Here is a 12,057-nt window from a genome sequence, read left to right on the forward strand (position 1 = left end):
CATCCGCTCTCAAAACTCCGCTATCTCTCTTCCCACATCCACCACTGCTGGCGGCTCACCTCCAACTGTGCAACGCTACGCGCTGTTCACATCCAACTGCCCAACGCTACAATAGCGAAAATTCCAACAATGCAAACCAGCCACAGACTGCACACAGTACAGTCAGTGATTTTCATACAGACCGCTACGTGGCGTTATCAACATAAAAACCTAAACATCCTACTTACATATTGTGATCATGGATATGTCGAAACACGATAGCTGCTTTCTGCCATTCTGCCATGTCTCCTTGTCAACCCTGTCTGCTGCGCTGATTCCATACAAGCGACTGGCACGCAGACACCAATTCACTGTCATGACGTACATCAGTGGTGGGAGGGTCACGTGGCCGCCTGGAACCAGTTCTGCAACGTGTACAGCGCTCCAAAACGACTAGTAAATTCGTTTAATGGGCTGACCAATATTTTGTCTGGTGAGCTTATGTCGACAGTAATACGTCACTCATAACGAAACAACTGATCTTCAGCCGTCGGTACACGGGATGAGTTAGTTAACGTTGACGTGACACTCTATGAGTTCTGTGACGTCACTACCTGCTATTTCTAGATGAGGAGCTATTTCGTCACGGGAAACACAATATAATACAAAGGGCTGAGCGGAGACCTTTTTGCGTGAAGTCAGGACACCTGTTTGTCCGCCTCCTCAGCTGAGTGGGCAGGTGCGGCAGAATGCCATGCGAGGGACCCGGGTTCGATTCCCGGCTGAGTCGGAGATTTTGTCCGCTCGGGGACCGAGTGTTTGTGATGTCTTCATCATCATATCGTCCTCATCGACACGCAAGTATCCGAAGTGGCGTCCTCTCAAAAGACTTGCGCCTGGCGACCGGTTTAGCAGACGGGAGGCCCTCGCCACACGATATTTTTATTACACTGCTGGCCATTAAAATTGCTACACCACGAAGATGACGTGCTACAGACGCGAAATTTAACCAACAGGAAGAAGTTGCTGTGATATGCTTTTCAGAGCATTCACACAAGGTTGGCGCCGGTGGCGACACCTACAACGTGCTGACATGAGGAAAGTTTTCAACCGATTTCTCATACACAGACAGCAGTTGACCGGCATTGCCTGGTGAAACGTTGTCGTGATGCCTCGTGTAAGGAGGAGAAATGCGTACCATCACGTTTCCGACTTTGATAAAGGTCAGATTGTAGCCTATCGCGATTGCGGTTTATCGTATGGCGACATTGCTGCTCGCGTTGGTCGAGATCCAATGACTGTTAGTAGAATATGGAATCGGTGGGTTCAGGAGGGTAATACGGAACGCCGTGCTGGATCCCAACGGCCTCGTATCACTAGCAGCCGAGATGACAGGCGTCTTATCCGCATGGCTGTAACGGATCGTGCAGCCACGTCTCGATCCCTGAGTCAACGGATGGGGACGTTTGCAAGACAACAACCATCTGCACGAACAGTTCGACGACGTTTGCAGCAGCATGGACTATCAGCTCGGAGACCATGGCTGCGGTTACCCTTGACGCTGCCACAATACGCCAGTCACTACTCTTGATGAACTGTGTTATCGTGTTGAAGCTGCATGGGCAGCTGTACCTGTACACGCCATCCAAGGTCTGTTTGACTCAATGCCCAGGCGTATCAAGGCCGTTATTACGGCCAGAGGTGGTTGTTCTGGGTTCTGATTTCTCAGGATCTATGCACCGAAATTGCGTGAAAATGTAATCACATGTGAGTTCTAGTATAATATATTTGTCCAATGAATACCCGTTTATCATCTGCATTTCTTCTTGGTGTAGCAATTTTAATGGCCAGTAGTGTACTAATGGACCCTTGTTGGGAACCCTTGAAGCCTAACAACACTATAAAACATTATTAGGGGTCAGTTGCTTATTCACAGTGTTTACAAGTCGTTGTTCTTCTGTAGCTTCCTTGGCTGTTGCTAAGCCAGCTGCGTGCTGGGTTCTTGCTGTCGTCCGTCTAGTCAGCTCAGCGTTTCCACGCTCAGGTGGTGGTGTCAGCGACCCCGTCTACGCGCCGGCTGCCGGCTAGCACGGCGGCTGCCGGGCAGCGCGGAGTGGTCCTCGCGCCGGCTGCGGAACCTGCTCGGTCCCATCCCGAATCCTACGATGATTCTTGATGACCCATCTGCGATGTCGTGTGGTCGGTTGATCTCCTCTCTACCCCTGGTAGGTTTCAGCACCCGAAGGCGTGTGTATGTTTAGCAGGAACACGGACCCAAAGAGGCCGTGTTGCTGGCCTCCACGTTGATGTTAGGTACTGGCAGCATTCTGCGATGTCGTGATCTCAGAAGACTGCCAGTTTCTGCATCAGTAGATAGTAGGCGGCGAGCTGCATGAGATTCATCTGGTGAAGACCATAATTTTGAGTAGATCTTCCGCTAGTTTCATACACTGTGCTGGAAGATCTAGGACGCAGATTTTCTACACTATCGTAATCATGAAATCGAGTGCTATTACTGTGAATGCTTTCAATTCCAGTGATCAATTCATGACAAGAGCTGGAGTATATAATGGGAGCTAGCGCGAGGCTGAAGCCTGCCCGTCTCCTCTATATCTCTTTTATTATTCAACCTTCCCTTCTACAAATAACCTATGAAACCTCCCCTTAGGATTTCCATCTCTTGCTTAATGATAACAAATGAAATCTCCCCTTTGAAATTAATTCTCAATAATGTTGTTGTTGTGGTCTTCAGTCCTGAGACTGGTTTTATGCAACTCTCCATGCTACTCTATCCTGTGCCAGCTTCTTCATCTTCCAGTACCTACTGCACCCTACATCCTTCTGAATCTGCTTAGTGTATTCATCTCTTGGTCTCCCCCTACGATTTTTACCCTCCACACTGCCCTCCAATACTAAATTTGTGATCCCCTGATGCGTCAGAACATGTCCTACCAATCGGTCCCTTTTTCTTGTCAAGTTGTGCCACAAACTCCTCTTCTCCCCAATTCTGTTCAATACCTCCTCATTAGTTATGTGATCTACCCATCTAATATTCAGCATTCTTCTGTAGCACCACATTTCGAAACCTTCTATTCTCTTCTTGTCTAAACTATTTATCGTCCATGTTTCACTTCCATACATGGCTACACTCCATACAAATACTTTCAGAAACGACTTCCTGACACTTAAATCAATACTCGATGTTAACAAATTTCTCTTCTTCAGAAACGCTTTCCTTGCCATTGCCAGTCTACATTTTATATCCTCTCTACTTCGACCATCATCAGTTATTTTGCTTCCCAAATAGCAAAACTCCTTTACTACTTTAAGTGTCTCATTTCCTAATCTAATTCCCGCAGCATCACCCGACTTAATTCGACTACATTCCATTATCCTTGTTTTGCTTTTGTTGATGTTCATCTTATACCCTCCTTTCAAGACACTGTCCATTCCGTTCAACTGCTCTTCCAAGTCCTTTGCTGTCTCTGACAGAATTACAATGTCATCGGCGAACCTCAAAGTTTTTACTTCTTCTCCATGGATTTGAAAACCTACTCCAAAATTTTCTTTTGTTTCCTTCACTGCGTGCTCAATATACAGATTGAATAACATCGGGGAGAGGCTACAACCCTGTCTCACTCCCTTCCCAACCACTGCTTCCCTTTCATGTCCCTCGACTCTTATAACTGCCATCTGGTTTCTGTACAAATTGTAAATAGCTTTTCGCTCCCTGTATTTTACCCCTGCCACCTTCACAATTTGAAAGACAGTATTCCAGTCAACATTGTCAAAAGCTTTCTCTAAGTCTACAAATGCTAGGAACGTAGGTTTGCCTTTCCTTAATCTTTTTTCTAAGATAAGTCGTAGGGACAGTATTGTCTCACGTGTTCCGATATTTCTACGGAATCCAAACTGATCTTCCCCGACGTCGGCTTCTACTAGTTTTTCCATTCGTCTATAAAGAATTCGCGTTAGTATTTTGCAGCCGTGACCTATTAAATTGATAGTTCGGTAATTTTCACATCTGTCAACACCTGCTTTCTTTGGGATTGGAATTATTATATTCTTCTTGAAGTCTGAGGGTATTTCGCCTGTCTCAATAATAATAAGTGCAATCTTTGCATACAAATTTAAATGCTGCTTATCAAAAGTGATTTGCCGATTATTTCGACGAAACATAGAATGCATCGTCGTCGTGGCCCTCAGTCGTTACATGCAATAACCCAAAACTGTTCCTTACCTTTTTTACTGTTACTGGATCGCCATCTGACTGCTACATCGAACTGCGACATGAATACACTTACTCTGTTTTACTATACTCTATTAGCTGCTGCTGAGCTGTCATAATAAGTGGCTGTATTTATTACCAAAGCTGACGTTATTCTTTAATAGCATAGCTGACGTTATTCTTTTGTTAATTTGACTGAAGTTACGTAACTCATAGCTAAACTTTTTCTTGACAACAATAAAATTTTGCAAAGTTTTACGTTGATGGTTTTTGGGATGGATTATAATCAGTAATGCAATATTGCTGGCAAAAATTAATTATACTCTGAAAACGATTCTTCAAATGTTTACTGTTGGTAATGGTATGATTTTATAAACGTTCAAATGGGACTTACTTTTTACAATAATCTTACAACTAGCATTGCGCAAACATACCTTCAGTAGTCTTGAGTTTCTCAAAAATAATAATAATAATAATAATAATAATAATAATAATAATAATAATAATAATCCAATAATATTAGTTCCTCTTATGATAATAGTTAGCTGATGTCTCTGTACATCCGTTTATAGTCTCTTGTAAATCATAGCTGGTGGCTGGCACACACACCGCTCCTCTCAACCTCTCGCTTCAGACCTGCTACCGACTCGCTTCACATCTCGCTTACTACTGACTTCCTACGAACGCTATAGTGCGGTCTCTCCCGCCAACAATACAGGGTTATTACAAATGATTGAAGCGATTTCACAGCTCTACAATAACTTTATTATTTGAGATATTTTCAAAATGCTTTGCACACACATACAAAAACTCAAAAAGTTTTTTTAGGCATTCACAAATGTTCGATATGTGCCCCTTTAGTGATTCGGCAGACATCAAGCCGATAATCAAGTTCCTCCCACACTCGGCGCAGCATGTCCCCATCAATGAGTTCGAAAGCAGCGTTGATGTGAGCTCACAGTTCTGGCACGTCTCTTGGTAGAGGAGGTTTAAACACTGAATCTTTCACATAACCCCACAGAAAGAAATCGCATGGGGTTAAGTCGGGAGAGCGTGGAGGCCATGACATGAATTGCTGATCATGATCTCCACCATGACCGATCCATCTGTTTTCCAATCTCCTGTTTAAGAAATGCCGAACATCATGATGGAAGTGCGGTGGAGCACCATCCTGTTGAAAGATGAAGTCGGCGCTGTCGGTCTCCAGTTGTGGCATGAGCCAATTTTCCGCAGGCTACGAGTGAACCTTGCCCGCACGCGTTCAACCTTTTATTCGCTCACTGCAGGCCGACCCGTTGATTTCCCCTTACAGAGGCATCCAGAAGCTTTAAACTGCGCATACCATCGCCGAATGGAGTTAGCAGTTGGCGGATCTTTGTGGAACTTCGTCCTGAAGTGTCGTTGCACTGTTATGACTGACTGATGTGAGTGCTTTTCAAGCATGACATACGCTTTCTCGGCTCCTGTCGCCATTTTGTCTCACTGTGCTCTCGAGCGCTCTGACGGCAGAAACCTGAAGTGCGGCTTCAGACGAACAAAACTTTATGAGTTTTTCTACGTATCTGTAGTGTGTCGTGACCATATGTCAATGAATGGAGCTACAGTGAATTTATGAAATCGCTTAAATCATTTGTAATAGCCCTGTACTTTCTGGTGCAGACAGTCCCTGCTACCATTACAAAATGTATCAATGCGCGGTCTTTCCCGCTCTTTTCTTAAAATGTATCCATACGCGATCTCTCCCGCCCTTTTTAAAACTATATCAATGTGCGGTCTCTCCTGCCAACAATACTTTGGTGCACACATTCCCTGCTACCACAGTTATTTCCAAAATGACAAATATTAATTATTCCTACTTAATCCTATTAACAAAATATAAACATCTTTCATAAATTGTAGTTTGACAATAGACAATAGAAATATACACTTCTTACAAGGCTATGACGCAAATCTCGGTTCGTAATGACCGATTGTGTCCTCCTTAATCTGCTTAATTCACTTAACAGGCTGTTAACTGCTGTGTCGGTCCCTGGCTGCAAGCTCTTATCAAACAGAACAGGTTCTTGCAACATTCCTAACCAGCTAACAAATATTCGTATCTGCCTCATTTGGTTTTCCATCCTCTTTCCTGTTGAATGCTTATTCCTCACTCAGCAGGTAGTGTCGTCGACCTGATCCCCTGATAATGGCACGGTTCCTGTTCCGCGTCTGTCTTTTCTGTCTTTGACATGACTTGAATTTCCCTGAGGCAATGTGAGTGAGTTTTAACACATTTTTTTCTAATTTCTACTCCTTACTATTGTGTGCCGTAACAGTAAGTTCGCCGATATTCTGGCAAAGTGCCATCTAAAGTGCAACCAATAGGAAGCAATGCCGCTCCCTACGTCACAATCAGAAAGCAAGACGCCATATTGTATTTGTCATGTTCAATAGAAGCCCATATACGGTGTGTTTTACGTTACATGTACACCCTATGAATACACGTAATTTCCAAGCACCAGAACACTGATTGTCTCAAGAACGAATCGTTATTAGTGCGATTTGTTGTAAAAAAATGACGCGAAACGTCATATCGGTGGTCAAAGAATTTTCGTATTTAGTTGTTTCCGCCTTATGACTCGCGTGCTATGAGAGTACGCTGTTTTAATCCAATGACCCATGAATATTCACGATAACGTTTCGTCCTTGTTAGGATTTGTTATAATTATATGTCAATGACGTTTCGCGCGATTAAAGCATTTAGAAGTTGTGAGCTAATATATGGGGCCTATAGAAGCCGAAATTCAGCTAAAAAATTTGAAATTTGTAATAAGGTCTTACGGTACTAAACTACTGAGGCCATCGGTCCCTAAGCTTGCACACTGCTTAATCTAATTTAAACTAACTTACACTAAGGACGACACACACACCCATGCCCGAGGGAGGACTCGAACCTCCGACGTGGGGAGCTACGCGGACCGTGACAAGACGCCCTGAGACCGTGGGGCTACCCCGCGCGGCGATGAATTTCGGCATAGTGCACTTTGTTGCATTACGATTCGGAACCGAGGGCGTATCGAAGATGGTTCGCGTCTCGCTGTATCCAATTTTTTCTGTAATAGTTACTGTTATGTCAACATAAGTGCGCTCTCTATAAGGAGTGAGTTAGTTCGATTTGGTAAACTTTTATAAGCTTATGTCCTTCCTGAGTGGACATATATCTTTCATTTTTCTCTTATTACACATTCACGGATATTGAAGTTTTTAATTATACACCACGGACAGATAACGTGACTAGTATATGGTCAACAAAGAAATTGTCAGTTTTAATACAGCTAACGCAGGAATTCTACGAGCGTCCATTTTCGTGAACAAACTGGAGAGTGCTGAGAGTGCAAATCACGTTAACCAGACGGCTCTGTGTCTCGTGACGTGGGATATCCCGTCTGCTTCCACATCCACGTTAGCCGCCTCGTCCAATGTACCGATGGCTTTAGGAACGGGAATCTCCCCTCTCCATAATGCATCAACTATTGTTCAAAATGTGAAGTCCTGATGAGATTAACTGAGTATCTCTGGCATGGTTCTGCTAACTCATGCATGTTGGGTCGATCTTTGTACTGTAGTATGAATCACTGTATAACTAATAATAAGTGCTCAAGGTAACACGATTAAAAAATCAGTGACAGTTCACAGTGAAGGCGGGGCCCAATAAACGCAATTCGGACTGAACGTTTTACATCATTTGTATGAAAGCTTTCCGCTTCCACTGGCGCTGAGCGAGGTGGTGCAGTAGTTAGTACACTGGACTCGCATTCGGGAGAACGACGGTTCAATTCCGCGTCAGGCCATACTGATTTAGGTTTTCCGTGATTCCCCTAAATCTCTTCAGGCAAATGCCGGGATGGTTTCTATGAAAGGGCACGGCTGACTTCCTTCCCTAATCCGATGAGACCGATGACCTCTCTGTTTGGTCTCTTCCCCCAACACCCACCCAACAAAAAAATGGTGCAAATGGCTCTGAGCACTATGGGACTCAACTGCTGAGGTCATTAGTCCCCTAGAACTTAGAACTAGTTAAACCTAACTAACCTAAGGACATCACAAACATCCATGCCCGAGGCAGGATTCGAGCCTGCGACCGTAGCGGTCTTGCGGTTCCAGACTGCAGCGCCTTTAACCGCACGGCCACTTCGGCCGGCCCCACCCAACAACCCGCATCCACTGGCAGATTCCTCTAGTTATCTGTTTTCTATCAGTAGCCTACAAGCCGACTCCTCCTAGTTAAGTCGGACAGTTAGATAGCAAAACCAAAGTGAATTGCAAATAATATTTGGGAGATTCGCCAGTTAGAGCAGGTAACTCCAAGCTAAACCAAAGTCAAGACCCCGATTGTGCAGTACTGTAAATGTTCATCAGTGATGCTGCCACACTGTCCGCTAAAGTTCGTTATGAAACAAATCAACACTTGCGCCACGTTTAAGTCCTCCAGTTGTGAAAGCATACGTCACTCGCAGTTTATAAAAATGGTTCAAATGGCTCTGAGCACTATGGGACTCAACTTCTAAGGTCATCAGTCCCCTAGAACTTAGAACTACTTAAACCTAACTAACCTAAGGACAGCGCACACATCCATGCCCGAGGCAGGATTCGAACCTGCGACCGTAGCGGTCACGCGGTTCCAGACTGTAGCGCAGTTTATAAATAAATAAATAAAGTTATATAACTTCAGACACAAACTTAAATCATTCAAGCTTGACAACTTCTACAGCCCATAGAATAATTTCTGAACTGTGTGTGTGTGTGTGTGTGTGAGAGAGAGAGAGAGAGAGAGAGAGAGAGAGAGAGAGATAGAGAGAGAGAGAGAGGAGTTATATATAAACCAGAACAAAAATAATTTAAAGGCACTGTAGTTTATGTAAATGGTCAGCATACTGCCATGTTTTTCACTGAGAGAGTATGCATCAGCTGTAAACTAACCGACACGTTCCACGTCATAATGAGAGATTGCAATTTTTATCTATGGAATATGTGAATACCTGTCTATGTAAGGAAAAAGAAGTTTCATCATGGTTGGTGTTCCACGTGATACTGTTGTCCTCTTTTACCATTAGGACGGTTCCACCTGTGAGATGTGATGGGCATACGAGTTCCCCATCCATACATTTAGTGATATGCTAGGACATAACACCTCTGCATTTTATTTTTAAGATTAGCATTAGTTGAGATTTCAAATATATGTCATTAAACATTTCGTATGCCTCTTTACCTCTTCACTGGACGTGGCAGATGGTGAATAAATTAATAGTGAACAACTAGAGAAATGGTAAAAAGGGCAACAAACAGTATTGCTCTCAGTGTCAACTGTAAAATTTACAATTAATAAATTCATTTTGTTGTTGAACAACATATTGTACTTGTAATCCCTACTCTTTCCTAAATCTGCTACAAGCAGTCGATGAGAAAGCTTCATCCTTCTCATTCCGTTGATTCTGCCGTTGTACTCCTAATTAAAAGAACCCAAATCTTGAGCTCACATCAGGACGCAGATAGGGGCGGTCACGACGCCACAATTTTTTAGCACAGCTACAGCAAATACTCAAAACTTATTCATGTTTTCAGATCCTGGAAAAACTAAAATCTGGAGGGTGGAAAGTCACATGGGATGAAGAGCAGAAGGTGCCGTATGCAGTTCACGAAAACCAGTGGGTTGGTTATGACAACGAAGAGTCCATCCGGCTGAAGGTAACAGTGAACAGTGTAACTCTCCATCTCTTCCTTATTTATGGCGTCGAATTCTTTTCTCACAGCCTGAAAGAATCGTTTGGTATTTATAAATTTGAAACACAAGCTACGAACGTTCTACTCTATATCTGATCCTCGTTAACCAATTTCCCGCCTAGAGGCCATAAGTGAGACAGTAGCATTTGAAGACCGTCAACATTCACCATCTAAAGATGTTGCAATGATATATTCTTTACTGTAGAGGCTAGTTTCGATCAAAAAAAATCATCTTCAGTCGTCAAGAGTTTTCTTTGCAGGAAAAGCTTACAAATTTTCTCGACTGCGGATGATCTTTTGAAGCAAACCAGTCTCAATAATTCTATGCAGCAGCTTTTTGGTGGTCACTAAAGACTTTCTTCAGCTGATAGAAGCTGGGAAACACTGCTTACAAGAAGTATGTTGGAGTGAAACTATTCGCTGAAGTTAGCCTTGCAAGCCAGAAAATAGTTAACATGATGAATGAACAGAGTAGAACATGTAGAGTTTGAGTTTCTACTGATGGCAATCTTCCTTACTATCTTTCCTTGTTCTTTGTTGCGATCCTATAAGAAATATCGAAACGTTAACTACCTTGATTAGAAATTTTAGATCAGCTAGAACAATGATTTCTTGTATTTGTTTCCAGTCGCAGTACGTTCTCAACATGGGCCTAGCTGGTGGAATGATCTGGAGCCTGGAGACAGACGATTTCAAAGGCCTGAATAGTTCTACAACTTACCCTCTGCTCAGGACGATCAACCAAGTCCTTCGGAGTTAGATACATTTAGAAAAACAATGGTCCGGATTCTTACTTAGTTTTTGAGACTGGTGTATGTGCCCGACAGCTCATTAAATGTAAAAGTCGCTTTCAAACAATGTCATTATCAGATGTACTGGTACCTGTTGAACCAATATTGGTCAGCTAATATGTTAATGCTTACTAATTGATGCTCAACATTTTATACTGTATGATGTGTTGATTATTGAGTACCCTCCCAAGTATATGCTGCCTGAGCTGAATCGATAGTCAATGGCCAGCAGCCTCATTTCCTGCTTAATTTCGAAAATATTGGAGAATTAAATGAGTGAAAGTGGACTGTGTTCAAAAAGCATCTACGTCTTCAAAATAGAAGGTGCATGTGGCACCAGAATGCGTCGTACAAAAACCTAGGATTTTTTCTCCATTTTGATCAATATCCACTGCCATATACGTACTGAGACAATCCGTCTTCCATTGAAGTTCTGCCTCGACGCGTGACTCGAACTGTGGGCACCTAAGACACTCAAACACATACCATGCATAGAGCAAGGCTTGACACAGATATCCTCACTACACTCATTAGTTTCTATTTATTAAAAGACAACAAAAAGTTACCTGATTTCTTCAGATTAAATGTTACTCAGTTTATCTAATGTCCTCAATCTGGCCAAAGATGATCTCAAGGGGGTCTCATAACATAGCCATAAAGCAGTCAGAGCCAAAATGCTTTACGGATATAAACGGCAGTATTTAATTCGTATTTATTTTGTCGTGGACCACTGAATAACGTTTACAGCAAACTGAAATTTTTTGGTCATTCAGACTATTTCGACTGAATGGTTGTTGGTAGTATTATCACTGCACTTGTATTAGTAAAGCTCTCGATTACAACGTAGCATCACTGTTACTAATCCGACAGTCGTTGCAGCAAAACTGTAGCCAATTCTCGCCACAATTAAACTTTAGTGTAGCCACAGTTTTATTTAAAAAATGCAAATCTGTGCTCTGTTATTGGAGGGTGGAGCGAACTATAACAAAATTTGTAATTCAAGAAGCGTATCACTTAATTTAGTACACAATTCATAGTCCACCACAGAATAAAATTCTGCCCAAGTTGCATGTGAGCTGTTTCAGAAAATAGTGCATAGTTCAAAGCAACTACCTACGCTACAGCTATAAAGTGCCGACTGCACCGCGAAATGATAATCTTCCCACAGAAAACATTTTCAAAAGCTCAAGATCATGACTCTCACCTACGAAAATATTACAAAAAAAAAGAAAAACAAAATATATGGTCTCAGTTCCACAGACGTACGGCCGATTTGACGATCACGCTTAACGCAGGTCC

The 12,057-nt window shown here is 42.8% G+C and overlaps 1 protein-coding gene across 3 annotated transcripts in view; it reads left to right on the forward strand.

Moving 5' to 3' along the window:
- LOC126188134 (acidic mammalian chitinase-like) overlaps positions 1-11,607 on the forward strand; it is a 50,496-nt gene extending 38,889 nt beyond the window's left edge. For all 3 annotated transcript variants that reach the window (XM_049929624.1, XM_049929623.1, XM_049929625.1), the window contains 2 exons: positions 9,809-9,931; positions 10,596-11,607. In XM_049929624.1, the coding sequence (XP_049785581.1) occupies positions 9,809-9,931; positions 10,596-10,727 (255 nt within the window). In that variant the 3' untranslated portion in view covers positions 10,728-11,607. The remainder of the gene's footprint in view (positions 1-9,808; positions 9,932-10,595) is intronic.
- The last annotated feature ends 450 nt before the right edge of the window (positions 11,608-12,057 follow it).

This window comes from Schistocerca cancellata, chromosome 5 (assembly GCF_023864275.1).
Source record: "Schistocerca cancellata isolate TAMUIC-IGC-003103 chromosome 5, iqSchCanc2.1, whole genome shotgun sequence".
Classification (NCBI taxonomy): domain Eukaryota; kingdom Metazoa; phylum Arthropoda; class Insecta; order Orthoptera; family Acrididae; genus Schistocerca; species Schistocerca cancellata.